The following is a 17,068-nucleotide window of genomic DNA, read 5'->3' as shown; positions in this document are numbered from 1 at the left end:
TTCATTAATTTTAACAGTTAACCATGTATGACCATCTTGGCTCTGTGCTAACACTGTGTAGGAAAAAATACAAAGTCCTTGTCATGCTGTATCTTTATATTGACTCTGGTTTGAGGAGTTGGGGAAATTCCTGGATATTGTTGTTTTTTTAGGCTACCATCCGTACTTGATATGCACTTATTGGGTGTTGCTCTGCGCTTTGATATTCAGGGTTTTAGTGTCCCCCTTGTATGAGTGTTTGATTTTGAGCTAGACTGGCATATGGGCCGTTCAGATACAACACAACATGAGCTGCACTCCCTGCTGGGTTCAGCACACGGCTCAGGAGAATTGCTGAGTACTGAGTATAACAAGATAAAAATTTAAAATTCATGAAAATGAATCATACCTCTTCACCTCATTACTTCCATTAAGAGACTTTAACAGCTCTATAGAGCTTTTGAGGAGGAACACATGGCAGACCAAAGCTATTTTACACACATTTTCTACATATAACACACCTGATATGCTTACTTAGATAGAAACCTGTTTTCAAGATAATGTCAAGGTTCTTTTCACAATTACCGACTTGTGTCATGTAATTCAGAGAATTCAGACAAACTCCCAGCATCAGCTTCTTCCCCTGTTTGCTGTCCGTGCCTGACTGGGTGCCTCATTGTGGATGCCATGTTGCTATTTGTCAAAGCTAATTTGAGCGTTGCTGTGTGAAAGCCCTTTTATTACGGATAAAGCTGTCCTGGTGTGTATGTCAGCTCATATGTAGCAAGAAACTGAAGAACAGATTCACCAAAGCGTTAAATGGCAAAATCAACTTTTGTATGTGTCTTGGTCATAATTTAAAGACCTCTAAGGGATATAAAGATTGTTTTGTATCGTGATTAATGGTTATACATGTAAAAATAATTGCAGGCTTTGTTTGTTTGTTTGTTTTATTAAGATTCCCTGTTAGATTTTGCAAAGCAGCAGCTATTCTTCCTGTGGTCTGATCATTATTGGGCTTCATTTTAGTCCGAAATTTGTTAACTGATCCAGTATCATCAGTCTATAATCTGATTACATTAAGTCTAAAGTGTTTTAACTTGAAAAGTATTTGGAATATCAGTGAAATTTCAGGATTGTACCGTATCTTTGACTGCTGTGTGAGATTTAGAGAAGGGATTTTTGTTTTATCAGATGCATCCAGTGTCACAAGCAACACTAAAAATCTTGGGTTTTTTCAGGATTTGGAGGAAGTTGGTGACCAGTCTGCCCCCATTTAACCCTACTGCACTTGTTTTTCAAAAGGTCTCAAACTGAAACATGAGTTTAGCAAAACTACATTCATCTCATATTTATCCGGCTTAGTGTGGACATAATCTTAGAGACTTAGGTCACTAAACCTACTTTTATTAAGCTGTTTATCCCTGTACTCAAACCCTGTGCCTTTATTATATTGATGCATGACGGTGTCAGTATGTATTTGATGTGAAAATGATTGCTTTGTGTTTTTAACTTGTGGCTTTAAAGCACGCTGGAATTACACGTTGGTGGTGTGGACGGTTTGTAAAGTCATACACCGACTTTACATCAGAGGCTTACATGTGCAAAGGAGTGTGTGCAACTCCTCCTCCACCTAACCACTGTGACCGCTTCCGACACCCACTGCTGGATTCTTTTGCATTTCACAGAATCACTTTTACAGATGTTGGATACTGGACTGTCTCACTTCTTTTGACTATAACGTCTTTGTTCTCATGCAGCTATATCATTTACCGATGATGAGAAAGAGCAGCTGAGGAAATTCACCAACCGCTCCTACCTGTTGGACAAGACGTCCCGTCACCAAGCGTGGCTCGGCCTCGTCGACATCCTGCTGGCTTACTCCTATGAAGTGCGCTCTACAGAAGGAGAGCACAATGTGAGTGTGTGTATGTATGTGTGAAGAGGCAACTCTTCCTGAGCAGCACTTAGGCCTTGGATGACAAAGCCTTATATCCTCACATCCTTTAGACCTCCTTCCATTTCGTTCAGAGCCTTAAGAGATTACCAGCAGATCCCCGAGCTCAGTCCAGGCCTCTTTGTGTCACTCTTCTGAGGTAGCTGCATAAAAGCGAGGTGAATGTGTCATGGGTGAGCACTTAAATTTCCACTTGGGATGTTAGACTATGGAGAGAGTCCAGATCACGTCCCCCACTTCACTTAAAATTCCTTGTAGCCTGTTTTTTCACTATGAAGAAAGCTCTGAGCTGCATTTGTCCAAGTAGAATTTATTGCAATCTGTTTATAGTATATCTTGTGTGTTGTTATTGTGATAAAGAGTGAATCCCTTCTGCTGCAGGTGGAGTCACCGTGGACTATCAGAAAACTCAGTGGGACTCTGTGCTGGCTGGAGGTGAGTCCGTTAATACAATGAAATAAGATGAGCAGTGATCCTTATTTACTTGCTGTTACACAATTTTTTAATAGGGTCAATGAACACATTTAAACATTACTATAAATGTGTGATTAGACACATCAGTTTTGACCTTTTTTTAGTGACACACAAGGAGATGTCTACTAAGCATGTCATACATTACCGTCTCTTGTAAAGTTTTACTTAGATCCCCAATGTAAATGAACCAAACTGCAGGTATAACTAAATAATCTTGGTTCCTGATCTACTTTGAGATTTGTTGTCTAGAAAGATATGGATTGTGAAGGACAGTTTTTGTCTGTTGTTGAGCTTTTTGCCATTGTGAAACCTTGGCGCAGTCCCATAAGTATATAGGAACAGACATTATTTCTGTTTAACACCTTCAACGAATCATCAGTAAATACCCCCCGTATTGTCTTTCTGCTTCAGTTTGCCTTCGTTTCCATGTTAACAATGACTTTGTGTGAACTCATTAATGTGGCCTCTAAACATTTCTTCCTGTTTTATAATCCTCATGTAAAGCAGCGTTCAACACTTCTGCTTTTTAAATTTTCTGTGGTAAACTAAGGGTGGGGGCTCATTCACAGATGGGACTGGTTTCCATCGAGTTAAAGCTGCGTATTCAGAGCACATGTTGAAAGGTCTTGCTGCCACCCTGCTGTGAAAACTTTGGCTCTGCTATTCCTTAGCGCATCTGGGCTCTTATCATATTTTCAGAGCTTTTTGCTGACTTTGTCTCTCTGGTCTATAAACGTCCAACTTGGCTTGATGCCAGAACACGAACACAGAGCTGAAGAGTTTTTCTGAAAGTTTTATTGGTTGCGGTTTATTTGATCAGTTACCGAAATGAAAAAAGCACCAAATAAAATGCTATTGCAGTTCCATCACTAGCTTTCACTAGGCAACAAATGGACAGATGTTAATTTGTCAGGAAGTCTTCTGATCACTTAATGTCTTGCGCGCTTTAGTTTGTGTGAGAATTCGTTTTTGCTTTGATAAAATTGGCATTTTCCCCATCAGTCTACAGTCTCTACAGGCTTTGTACACCTGGATTTGGGGAGTCTCTCTCAGTCTTCCTGACAGATCCTGTCAAGCTCCATCAGACTGGATGGGAAGCATCTGTGAACTGCCATCTTCAGGTCTTTCCATAGATGCTCTTTGGGGTTTAAGTTTGGGCTTTGGTGTGGCCACTGAGACAGGGGAACATCCTGAAGCCACACCAGCATTTTGGTTCACTGATGTACTAAAAGTTGAATCCTCACCCCAGTCTCAAATCACATTCATTCTGGAACAGGTTTTCTTCAAGGAGCTCTCTGAATTTGATTTCATTCATCCTTCCCTTGTTTCTGAAAAGTCTGTCTGTCCATGCTGCTGAGAAGCACCCAAAGGCATGATGCTGCCACCACCATGCTTCATTATAATGATGCTCTGTATTAATTTTGTCATTGTGGTTATTTAGTGTAGATTCATCAGAAAAGCAATCTCCAGTTAAAATTACATCTTCAGCGCTAAATAAGCAAAAGTACACAGAAAGTACATCCCATTCTTGTGAACACCTGGAAGGAACATTTTCAAAGTTAACATAGACTTCAGCTTGTTCTTTATGAGCTGATTGGATTTCATGGCCAGAGGTCAAAGGTCATGATCATGGTGACCTCGCAACACATTTTTGACTATGGCTCAAAAATCGATGAGCAAATAATGATTAAATTTCATGCAAATGTCCAATAGGATAGAGATGACATTTAATATCCAAAAAGTCAGCTTCACTGTGACAAAAAACTCCAGAAACACTTTCCTTGCCATTATGCTGTGCCAGTACTCAGGAGCACTTGGTCTAATACTGTGTAGATGGTATGGGCTGTCACGTTGAAGCATCCACCTTTTAAAATTTGCAGCTTTTTTCTTGCAACATTCATAGTCTCCACCCGTTTATGACAGAACATTTTTCCCTGGAATGATTCTTGTCAATGTAGTAAATTCCACTTTGCCCAAAAAATACAAGTCAGTTAAAAAAAATCCTCAAAAATCTGCACTGCATATATCGTGTAAATCTGAACGGACATGGATATATACTGCACCTTGACTGACTGGCAGAGGCAAACAACTGGAGGCAGTAATTCTGGTTGGAGAGTGAATCCAACAGGGCTCAGAGTTTTTCCTTTCTGGCGTAATGATGACTTTCTCACAGAGGCAGATCTTTTATTTTTCGAGTTAGGTTTATGTTGGCAAGGAGCTGCTTTGGAAACAAACTTTGTGAAACCCCCTGCTGATTTTTCCAGACATGTCCATCACTGATTTTTGCACTAAGATGAACAGTCCACGTCCAGGCTCTGTGTCACTACCTTAGGCCTGCAGGCACACAACCTGAAGGCTGCACAGCAGTAGGAACAGGTGCTTCCAGTTCAAAGAGCAAATAAAAGTATGTTTGGTCTGCCTGCTCAGCCTGCCACTGGATAATCACTTGAGTGTGTAATGTGTGTGTGAATGGCCTTAGGAATAGGAGTGTCTCCCTGTGTGGGAGCAGCTTATCAAACATCTTAACGCAGGACCACAATAGGAGAATAAATTGGATGGTTTTTTGTGTCAAACTGGGTCCCATCCACAGCATTGTTTTCAGATAAGTTTGTTTTTGATGCTGACATGCCAAAACAGCAGGACATGGTTAATTCTCTCCCTCCTCCAGGGCCTGTTGATGTCTGCATCTAGGAGAAGTGGTTGACAAAAAATTGCAGTTGCTCTGTTTGTTCTCATCCTACTACACCTTTATTCTGTTGGTTTCTGCTCACTGTTATCACTTGTTTTAGCCTCGGTGGTTAGTCAAACACATACTTGGTGTTGGACTTGTTATTTTAGTTTTCACAAGCGTGAAATGGCGTTTGATCTGTCAACTAAATTCTTGGTCAAACTGATAAGATCAGTCTTATTATTTAGTCTTATAGAGAAATGCTTGACTCTTGTGGTCTGTTCCAAGAAGCAGGTTCACTGAGTGATCTGAATAACTTTGATGAGTAAAACCTGATATTCAGCAGGCGTTTTTACATCAGAGTTTAATCCAGGTTTGAGAAGGTTCTGCATTTTAGTCAGCAGAGTTATCCAAATTACACAATAAACCTGCTTATAGGAAGAAAACCCTGCATTGCCACATCACCAGCGATGGTATTGACGTACAAATAAGCTGATAAGAGAGGGAAAAGAGAAGCATTTGCAGGTATGCTGTGTAAAACAATGTGCATTTCCCCTTGGCTTTGTGATGCTGGAGTGCTGTGACACTCCGTGACAGCTTCTCGTAGATTTGAGGTCAGACTGAAGTGGAAGCCATTCCACCCTAATCAACACATTGTGCAAAAACACCTGACAGACTCCTCAGACCTGTGCACTGTGCAGCACACATCCAGATTACTTGTAGATGTAGCTGCTGTAAATTGCACTTCCCACCTTGTTTCAGAAATCATGTCATGTATGGATTTATAGTCCATTCAAAGGATTAAATCTCACTTTATATACCTTTCAGATGTAGGTTTTGATTTTTAGCTCAGCAGTGAAATTTCTCTGTTCACTGCAACACTGGATAAATGTATGCTATCCATCCATTTTTTCTGTTCCTCACACTATATTAATACTTTTAGTGATGATAGAGGGATGGTGGCTGAATGTTACTATACTTCTTGAACAATATCTTCAATTGGTAGAACAGAAACAAGTATCACTGTTTTACCAGCCATATACACTTATATTGCAACCACCAGTGCTGCTTATTTTAGCTTAGTTTCTCGATCATGTTTTGTCGTTTCAGGAAGATGTGGGTCTAAATACCCACAAACCACCTCTGCTGTTGCCATATCCTGTAATCATTGGCCTCCACCTGGCATTAGCAGCGCATGTGATGGAATAGTAAGCTTAGTGATTGGATGTTTCTTGCCTAAGTGCACTGTGGGACTCATAGTGGATGTTTTGCTTGGAGTGTACTCAGGCATGTGCTTTGGACAATATTTTCTCAGCTCATAATATTTTATACTGATGATCCCTGTTCATCCAAGCTCTAGAAGTGCTCCAAATGTCAGTCACCTAACATTTCTAATGTGGAAAAACGAGCGAGGCTTGCACTTGTGGAAGCACAATTACTCGTCCCACTTTGCAGTTTCATCTCTGTAGTTGAGTTGTAGCTCTTGAAGTGCAGTCAAATTATTTAGGAGGAGCACATCTGCTACAGTGTTATCCCCTAACACTCGGCTATAAATCAAGCTTAAATCTCAGCTGACACTTAGTCATTGAAGACTGCGCCGCGTCTGTTTCTACAGACCCACACTGGTGCTCAATAGAGATATGTATTGTTGTTTTCTGTTATTGTTGTTGCTCGTGGGGGTTGAAGGTTGCTGTTGCCAGTTGTTGCATGTATCATCCATCTGCCAGGACAGATGATGCAGCTGAACAGGTGATCGTTCATTAATGTTCACACATTTGAGTTAACACTGGCGCAGGTGTGGTAAATGTGTCCCAGAGCATATTTGAATGTTTCGTGAGCGAAGGGATCCCAGAGCGTCCTCATTAGGTGTTACACGCATCCTCGCCACTTGCGATCAAGATGCATTCCTGTTGGAATTGTGAAACCAGTCAAGCGAGGGTTCTTGGAGGATCTGGGTGCTGAGACCTTGACCGCGGTTTGAGATGTAGCAGTTTTCCTGCTGTGGTGACAGTGAAGTAAAGAACAGTCTTCACCTGCCTGGCAGCGCTCTACTGCTCGTCAGTCAGTCAACGGGGCTGTCAGCTCCCATTGACAGTTCACTTCACTCAATCCCCCCTCCCAGGCTTCTCTTCTTCCCTTCACATTCTGCCATACTATGGTTTCCTCTCTGTCTTTGACTGTCTGTCTATCTGTGTGTCACCGCTGATATCAACTCTGCTTCCTCACTCCATTCTCCTCTCCACTATCCCTTTTTTTAATGCTCTCGCTGGCTGTCTCTCTTGCTTCGCTTATGCCAGACATTCCCCTTTCCCTACCACTTTATCCCACCCACACCACCGTCCCTCCTCCCTCCATCTGCTGCATGTTTACTTGTCCTCAGTCAACTGCGCTGGTGTGACTGAGTCCCCCCCCCCCCCGCAGCAGCAGACCTTATTTACACTCCGGCTAAACAAGCCCAGGGGAGAGCATGATCCCCGATGACACGCACTCGCAAGCTCGCAACACATCCTTAACAAGCCACAAAGAAAAGGAGGGAAAGAAACGGGATACAAATCTCTCTTTCCGTCTCCAGGCTGTGTGTCTATTAGTGTGGAGAACATCTGAGAGTGATGGCAGTGATTAAAGAGAGGCAGCAATTAACAGGCCAGGGCTGCAGAGGTGTTTAAGAGTTGCGAGCCCCTATTTTGCCAGCTCTATAAATGAGTAGTTGTTAAGACTAATTAGAGCACCATCAACTGAAATGCACACCAAAGAATGCTGGTTTTCAGCGTAAGAATGCGAGAAGATCTCCTGCGTCGGAGTATGTGGCAGAAAGAAGCTTTTTCTGTCAGTTCAGTGTTTGTGTTTCCTTTTCTTTCTTTGTCTTCTTGAATAACAACATGATCCGCTTTTGTGCGGGATCCTTTTATGGATGTCATGTTCTCTTTCCTGCAGACATACAGCTCACTGCAAGAGGTCCTGGTGTCATTTGGACGGAGGGTTTTGTGTTACCCCCTCTACAGACACTTTTCTTTGGTCTCCGCTGCTGTTCATGACACGACGAAGGTTTTGCAGTCAGGTGAGTCTCCTAAAAGCACCACACCAGCAACCTCCCCCCACACATAGACGCTCATAAAGAAGCATTATAACAGTAACGTTTCACCTCTGCAGACCGGTAGTGACCCTTTGATGTCTGCCACATGTTCTCGGGTTGGTTTTGTGGTCTTTAGTTCAGACTAGAGGCCAACTCCAACTTAATTTCTGTCCACTGTTAACGCATGATCTTTGCTAATTAGTGACAATTATTTCTGTATACCCTGCGGTTTCTTCTGAGCAATGTTTTCATATGTAAATAGGTGAAAGCATGTGCGGTTAGATAGAGGCTGCCGCGTGCCCGTAAGCAGTGGGATGCGGCTCGATTGTAAGTCTATGCTGCTGAAAAGGCAGCTTGATAGCCGCCATGCTTTTGTAGTGTATTGTCTAGCAGAAACGGCCTGCCGTTCAGAGAAAGTGCTTCTTGAGCATACTGCAGCGAGCGTTTGAAAGTAATATTCCTCCAGCTAAGCAGGAGAGTGGCCGGGCTCCCACCCCTCAGGGAACGCAATGTGGATTAGTCGAGAGCGGACTGTTGACTTTGATATCTCAAAGCCCAGAGTAATCTTTAAATCAAAAGCCCCCGCAGACAGCTGAAAGTCAGCAGTGTAAACATACTCAGGATGTGTGAGGGCTAAGATTATCCAGCTTGTGATGATTTTAACGCTGGTAAATGACAGCAAATTAAAGGCCTTTTAAGCTTCAGATTAGCATTTCCTCGCCTCATTAAGTAGGGAGATGAGTTGATCAGGAGAGGCAGGGAAGCAGCAGTTAGTCACTCTTTCTCCTCACCTTTTTTCTTTTACCTACGAACAAGAGAAATCCTGTTCTCTTGTTGACATACCTCTGTTTCCTTTGAACTCAGAGCAGAACATCATGCTACAGTTTTACCAATAATGTCCTGATAAGAAAAAGCCTCAACATCCAGACAGGTTTCATGTTGTTACAATGTATAGAAGGAAAAAATGACAGTTCATTCAGCTTGGTTAATTTTATAATTCATTTTAATAAAGTTCACTCTTGGCTCATAACCGTCATTATTAACAAGAATTACAGAAGAATGAGGAACAAGGCTTTTCCTTAAGGAACTGTAACACTACGGTAATTCACCCCGGCGCGTGTCTCAGGGTGTGTTTCCTCCCAGCGTTACTTCAAACACTAATTAATTTGTCAGGATAAGGCAAATGGAAATGCGCGCTCCCGTTTTTGAGGCACTTCATATGAGTGGCTGTAAAAGCAAACATTCATAGGTATTAGCAAAACAAACCCATTAATGGCAGCGCACAGGTTAAGGCCTTAGAGGAAATGTAATCCGGGGGTAAATATTTGAACAGCCCTCTGGCAGTGTGGCGAGTATTCTCAAGGAGCTCCTCCACCTGCTTCTTAAGTGGCTGTAACTAAAGAGCCACCGGGCAGGTACAGAAGAGCAGAGAGCCTGGGGGGTGGGGGGGATCTGGAGCGAGGAAGTATTAAGGAAGACTTCGAGGTCATGCTGCCATCATGATCGTGCTGACAGGACAGGACAAGGAATGTCAGATGTGGCCTTTGTTACAGATCCATCCGCCATGCTTCTCTGCTTCATTCAGGCGTGTTTTTTTTATTTTTTATAGTGGTTATAGAATTTCATCTGGAGCATTCTGGGAAAGTTTGAGCAATTTAATCTGTGGAAGTCAAATTTTAGGTCAAATAAGGCACTCTGACCTAGTTACGGAAAATCAAGAGGAGTAATGAAATTTTACATTCAGGCCAGGATAGGGTCAGGCTACTGATGATCTTTTATTGGATGAGACGCATGGATTGTGCTTGTGCATGTGTGACTGAGAAGGGAAAACGTAGCATCAGAGATAAACTGTCTTGTCACATTAGACCTGACACAGGGTGAAGATGTGCCTCTCATGCCTTTCGCGCACATCATCATTAGTTGTGAAATCAGTCAAATGCTGAACTCTCCCTGCTGCTTTCTGAAAGAGTGCATATAATACAGTTTGAGAAATGTTGTTTGCTTGAGTTAAGGAACCTTTACAGACACTAACCATCTGCTGTGTTGTACATTTTATCAGCAGAGGGACTACGCCAGCTACCAAGGCATTTAAACATTAAAGAGCTGATATTACGCTTTGCAGTTTTTTCCCTTTCTTTTAGAGTGTTGTCATGATTTTGGACATGGTCAACAAACTTACAAAGCCTTAATTCCATACTAAAGGAAGTTACTCTACTAGTAAATACTGTCATTACCTGCCTGAAATGCCTTGTTTGAAGTCCAGGTTTCTTTTTTCTGTTTCCTATCTCTGTCTTACCTATGCCACCATCTAACACTTTTCCATAACAAAAGTCTGGGGCCTACTTTGGCAAGCCATTGAATAAAGAATGATCGGGAAAAATTATAGAGGGTCTTTAAGGCATGCAAGCGTATTCTAGTCGACCCCAAGAATGAAATCACAAACCTGCAATGGAGTACAATATGGGTGCTTTAAAGCAATAGGAAATTCAGTACTGTGTTTCTATTTTTGCAGATGATGTGTGTCACTTTTGGTATGTTGTCGAAAAAACATTCATTGGACTAAGTCTGCTCAATTATTTAATCCCTGTCAGAGTGATAACGGACTACAATAGTCAAATGGTTGCTCTTTTTAAATATCTTGAAAAAGATGGACTGTTTAGTCCTCTTAAGAAAAACATTGAACACTGTACAGAGACATTGAGAGATAGTACAAAGTGGTATTTGTATCGTGTTTTTGCTTATATATTTAGACATACTAATTTTTTTCTCATTTATTATGTTTTGATCTCTGTACATTAATCTGACTTTTGAATCTACTATAAATTCTTTAACCGCAAAGATGGCATTCGTAACTGAAGGGGCCTGAACTACAGCATGGAATGGAAAAAATGTGTCATTTTCACTTTGCTGTCGCTGCAGTTTTTGGAATCTGCATTAGCGTCTCACAAACACAGCAGGCTTTTGTTTTTGGTCCATTTCACACCCACCACTATGATGCCAGCCTGCCTATTCAGCAGCTATGAACTACTTACTGTTAGACTGTTGGAGTGCACATTCTTCCATGCTCGTTGGATAGCCGCATTTTGCCAAATTAACACACCTTGTTCTCTTGTCCTTTGCACGGCGTTGAACTGGTGCAGGGAGCAACCTTTCCTCCAGTTTTTCTACAAACAACTTATAAGTCTTCCCTCTGAAAAAGAAGTCGGATCTTGGAAGCAAGTGTGTTTTTGCCTCACGTGATCCAAGCCCTGAATTTTTTAGGGCAGAGTTCCCTGCACACGATCCCATGCTTTAAATCAGAACCAAATGTTTGTTTAAGGTTTTCCTCACTGTGAGTGTGCTGTTTATTTTGATTGGTCTGGAATGTCTCTGGACAATGCCAACCGGCTCTGTGGAGGTGGAGAGGAGCATTTTCTCCTGCCCTCAGTGGATCGTTGGCCACATCATAAGGCTATTTATATGCCTGATTAGAGGGAGAAATGCTGCGGCAGTTTGGCTTGTTGTATAGTTTAAGGAAAAAGCCATTTGTCAGAATAACAAAAGCAGTTTTGGTGTACTTCTGCATGTGTGATGCATTTGTGGCATTGAAAGGATGACGCATGCTCGCCTCAATGTCAAAACACGCTGTCAAAGCGCAGGTGTCAATCATGGCTGAAAGCACCATTATTTAGTACATAAACACGTTTGATAGTTTACATACTTTGGCTGGTAGATTATATATTTAAATCATGCTTCATTTTAATGGTCTGTAATTATTTTCATACAGCCTCATATACTTCAAATGTTCCACATGGAAGGCCACAGACATAAAATGAACATTTACAGAACTGAAATGGGGAAAAAAGAAAGGATTTATATGGGTTTTTTTATACATTAGACAGTTCATTACATGAACTTGAATAATCAAAAGCTACGATTGACATATTTGCTGTTCTTATCTGTCCACATGACATTATTCATGTTCTTGTTAGAACAGTAGGGCATGTATTTGGTGACCTCTATTTCTACACATACATCATGTTGTAAGTTGTGTTTTTGTAATGGTCTCTTCTCTAGCTGTGAAATTCTAAAAGCATCTTGTAGGATTGGATGTTGCTGGTGGCTATAAACAAAGCAAAAAGGTGTATCTTAATGGATCGGTATTTAAGTGCACACATTTCTTTAAGCTGCCTGCATGCTTCTTGCAATAGGCTCATCATAGAAGTTGAAACATCAAGGTCTGCCTCCTCTGCTTCTTGTTGATGATTGACTTATTGATCTGTGGGGAAGCCAACCCAGTCACTTCTGTTTCTGCCTCCTTCAAAAGCACACCAGAAATCACATAGTCAACACATCTATCTGGACCAGAAGAGTATAAATGAAAGTGGAACTTGGCATCACAGGATGTTGGCATGATTATGACCCAAATACAAGCACAAGACCAGCATTATCACATTAGTCAGGTTGAAGTATTTCTACATTTTGCAGTGGCTGATTAAACTGCAGGTTTCAACTCTCTGGCTGTTCCTCATGCATTAATTCCATGCAGGTTTTAAGTGTTCCTGCTATAAAAGTGACAATATTAAATGTACTCTGATAGTTTATAGTCTTCATCTTTACTGCAGAGTTGTCACCAGATAAAATTTACCAACTGCCAAAGAATGACTTTGAGAACATGATTGAGGGTTCCAACCAGTAAGCGGTGAAAAAACTTTGTAGATAGAGAAAACCATAAATTAAAGGGTCTGAGGACATTATCCCTTAGGGGAAGGTTTTGAAAGGTATTTGCTTTACATGCTCATTTCTAGTTATTACATGCATATTTGCAGCTGCCTCAAAACTAAAGCGCTTCACTGACATTCACTCCTTTCCATTAATCTCATGCCATCTGAACATGTCTGCAAATTAACTCCCTGCTGACTTTGCTGTGAAAGTTTTGATGGCAATCTTACTTAGACGGCGTCGAAAAACAGGTGAAAGTGACATACTTTGAGGTGTGTGAAGCGTGTTTGGGAAGGCCTTTCCACATTTCAAATCTAATATTGGTCAAAAAACATCACAGCAAAAGAGCAAAATACACAGTTTGCTTGTCATAAATTACAAAATACCTTTCTCATTCACTTTGATCTACAGTTTCACATCTATTACAAACTGAATGTCCCTAAAAGCAAAAATGTACTGCAATGAAGACAAAAGTTAACAGATAATATTTGTGAGACTCAGCAATAAAGGATGCATTATGTGCTTTGACGAACATGAACAGGAACTGAAGACAGTGTTACACATAATATTAATGGATTAATTCATGTTTTATCAGGAGCTGAAGTGTAGTTTGTTAGTGGGAGTCATTTTATGAGTTCATTAAATACCTGCAGCTTCAAAAAGCAGCAGGATTCCACAGCAACGTCTCCAAAATAAGAGACTGGTGCAAATTTCTGCACGTAGAACATGGAGACAGGATCGATCATGATCTAACGGCAAGTCACACTGTGTGCTTTTCTCCTTTCAGACGGCTGAGCTGTCGCACACAGACTCAGTTTATCAGCTGCAATTAAATCGTTTGTTACACAGCAGCTGTCCTGCTTCTAAAGATGTACTGTAGCTACATTATCATCACATTGAGACTTTTCAGTGATGAGGGAAATCATAAATATACAAGGTTAGTTTTAATTTTATCTTTTGTTTATTTATACTTTATGACAAATTGCACATCACTTGATGTACTGTGGTGCGTATGTCTGAATGTAGCCATGGGGAATATTAATGTAAAAGTGATCCATGTCTCAATGACCGAATGTCATCACTTTAAGTCAGCAATTTCTACATATCCTGTGTTTGAAAAGGGCTGAACTCTAACAGCCATTATAGGGTAAAACGGCCTTATATGAGCCATATTAAATAAATGGATGCAGGAACTGACAAAACAAAAAAAAGGTATATTGTGTTGGGGGGTGTATGCTAAAAATCATGGACCACCTGAATTAGCATTATCACAACTGAAACACATCAGCCCCGTGTCAGAGTAAACATACCTTAAACATGGTTTTCAGACAGAGGAACATGTTTGTGTTGTCTCCAGTATATCAGGAGCCGAAGTTTTTGCTTTTCTCTACCACATTACCCTACACACACTTGCCCAACTACCTACCTGCCATGCTAAGGCAGCTGCATTGACCAACACATAACTCTCATACCATTATTTACCTTATCATTGTTACTATTATTCTGGACTGTTAGAGTTAGTAGCATAAGCACATCATTCCTCACATTCAGAACAGCTCTTTCTCCTCAGATCTGCATGAATCTTCTTGGTGACCCATTTTATTCTTAAAACAGCAAATTTTGCCAAAAGATGAGGAGTTTGTTCTTTTAGATGTTTCTTTGATTTAAGAGCACTAAGCAAAGACAAAGTGACTGAGTTGTGTAGTTTAATGAATTGCATTTGTTTTTGATGCGCTGCACACTCTCACCTCCCTGGATTAAATTAATTGATGTGTACAAAGTTTGTAAATCAGGCCTTAACTAGAACTGATGACAAGCGGAAAATCATCAAAAACATTCAGTGCTGTTTCTGATGAATCAAAGTGAGCACATTTTTGACAGATTCTGAGCAGAACTGCTATTAAATTGACAGATATGATGCCAGAAATAGAGTTGTCTTCTTTGGCTCTTTTGTCTCAACCATATGGATCAAATTACTGTGCAGCACACGGGGATTTCCCTCTGATCCCGAACCTTGGCTTTTATGTATGGAACAATGACTGCAAGCCTTTAGATGCATGCTGTGTCTGCCAGCAGCTGGAGTGCATTGTCATCCTTAATACCGAGCGCGAATAACACTGCTTTTCCATTTGCCTGCCTCGCTGTGTTCCTGTGCCCAGGGAAAGCCTGTGTCCTCAAATGCCTGTTGGATATTCACAAAGTGTTCAGAGAGAACGACCCGGCATACATACTGAACGACCTGTACATCACAGACTACTGCATCTGGATCCAGAGGGTCAAGTAAGTTCACCGACGCACACACACACACACACAAATCCATCCACTCACATCACACATCAGAGACCTTCATCTAGAGAGAATTACCTTCAGAGCCACGGGAAGTGCCACTCAGCCCCCATGATGCATCGGTGCTTTAGAGGAGAGGATTAGATGAGTCATTTGTCACAGCAGGACCAATTGAATGGCCGAGCCGGCGAAAGATACAGTCTGCCTTGTCTTTATTATCATGTGTCAGAAGTACCATCAGTGAGTCTTAAAAGAGCCCGCTGAACCCAGCGGATTCTCTGTTTGAAACTTTGGAAAGTGCACATGTGTGTTCTGGTCTTCTCAAATCTTCCGTGGGTGTATCCTTTCAACCAGCACTGCAAGCCAAATATGTGCAATCTGCACTTTCTTCCTAAGCGATGCAGGGCCGATGGCTCTCTCTCCTCCTCCTAGTTCGTATTTAACAATTACTTACACATTTGAAATGTGAGCCCGCGAGCACATTCAGTAATGAGCTCTGTTTTACTCTTGGCCGGGGTTCAGCCAAGTGGTGTGCTCGTCTGGAAAAAGCCCAGTTGAAAAATGTGTGCCTGATGTTGTAGGCTCGACGCCCAGATGCAGACACGATAAAAGGTCTGCGGGGATTTAGTGGTCTCCCCCCACTCCACCCCTTCCTCACTTCTACATTTTTCCAGCTCCAGTCTTGAATTCTGCTTTAAAAAATGCAGTGGATGCTGGGTATGGTGTGTCCCTTTTCGTGTTCAAGACAGAGAGAGGATGCACACTCTGTCTTACTCTGTAAGCACATAGAGCTGCGGAGGCTGTGTCAACTCACTGAAAAACTCAATCAGTCTCTTCTCTGCTGAGGGGCGCCGGAGCACTGCTTCCCCTCCCTGCTCCTCCTCTCCTTTCCCCCGCTGAACATTGGAACTAAATGTCAGCTTGACCTGACATGCTGACTCCTACTACGCCCTGCATCGATCATTAAATGGATTAGCCCGCGCTCTCTTAGCACTGACCTGTGATTGAATTGTGACGTTTCTCTCCAACAAACAAAAGCTACATTTTTTTCCCCCCATCACTTCATATAAGCTGCCACGTTGTGAAAAAGACACACGGATTAGTAAAACCACTTCTATCACCTCCAGCCACTTGAGAGAGCAACCAAGCATGAATGGCTTTTTTTGTTCTCCGAGTATGGGTATTCAGGCGCACACTCAACAGACATTCATACAATCTCCACTTGTGGTTTATGAAACTATGTTCCCATGTTTGCGGTGTAGTATTAAAAGGAGCCTGCAGTCAAAATGCAAAGCAGCGCAGGAGAGCGAGGTCTGTTCTCTGAGGTTTCCAGTGCAGCGGTGATTTCAACAGACCAACCTCCACTATCATACATGCAGCTTATTGTGGCAGCCCTTTTGTGTTTTGTGACAGGTTTGATGACAGATCGTGTAGGCATTGTTTTCCTCGGTGCAAGATATTCCCCTGTGCAGGATTTGTCATCCTCCGCTAAGTGAGTCGTCTCTGGGAGCCAGGCGGTTAGATGAGATGTAATCTATACCCCCGGTGCAATCCCTGTATCCTGTCACTCCCTGCCGCCGACGAGGCAGACGCGATCAGCTGCACATGATGGACATGGCGATTAATGGATGTTTGCTGGCTGGGGGGGGTTTGATTTATTTAGTCTCATCACTGTCCCACATGCATTTCTTCTCCTAAAGTTCCTCTGACTGCCGAGACATCGGTCTCAAATTTACAGCCTCGTAAAGACTTCACCATGATTTAAGACCTGGGCCAGGCGCTCTCCTTGACTCTACAGAATCAGAGCAGAGCCCCTGCATGCTGAAATCAAGAGAGCAACCTCAAAGTGCATTGCGCCTCGCATTGTCTTAGTGATGGGGAACTTTTGTTTTATTCACAGGAGTGGTCACTGTTCCAGAAATTTAACACA

At 41.9% G+C, this 17,068-nt stretch overlaps 1 protein-coding gene across 2 annotated transcripts in view; it reads left to right on the top strand.

Moving 5' to 3' along the window:
* The window catches only part of shq1 (SHQ1, H/ACA ribonucleoprotein assembly factor), a 39,746-nt gene that overhangs the window by 14,365 nt on the left and 8,313 nt on the right, over nucleotides 1–17,068 (top strand). For both annotated transcript variants that reach the window (XM_051948595.1, XM_022223147.2), the window contains 4 exons: nucleotides 1,740–1,897; nucleotides 2,318–2,371; nucleotides 8,013–8,136; nucleotides 15,012–15,132. In XM_051948595.1, the coding sequence (XP_051804555.1) occupies nucleotides 1,740–1,897; nucleotides 2,318–2,371; nucleotides 8,013–8,136; nucleotides 15,012–15,132 (457 nt within the window). The remainder of the gene's footprint in view (nucleotides 1–1,739; nucleotides 1,898–2,317; nucleotides 2,372–8,012; nucleotides 8,137–15,011; nucleotides 15,133–17,068) is intronic.

This window comes from Acanthochromis polyacanthus, chromosome 5 (genome assembly GCF_021347895.1).
Source record: "Acanthochromis polyacanthus isolate Apoly-LR-REF ecotype Palm Island chromosome 5, KAUST_Apoly_ChrSc, whole genome shotgun sequence".
NCBI lineage: Eukaryota > Metazoa > Chordata > Actinopteri > Pomacentridae > Acanthochromis > Acanthochromis polyacanthus.
The sequence above is the reverse complement of the archived record's forward strand: the minus strand, read 5'-3'. Positions and strand labels throughout refer to the sequence as shown.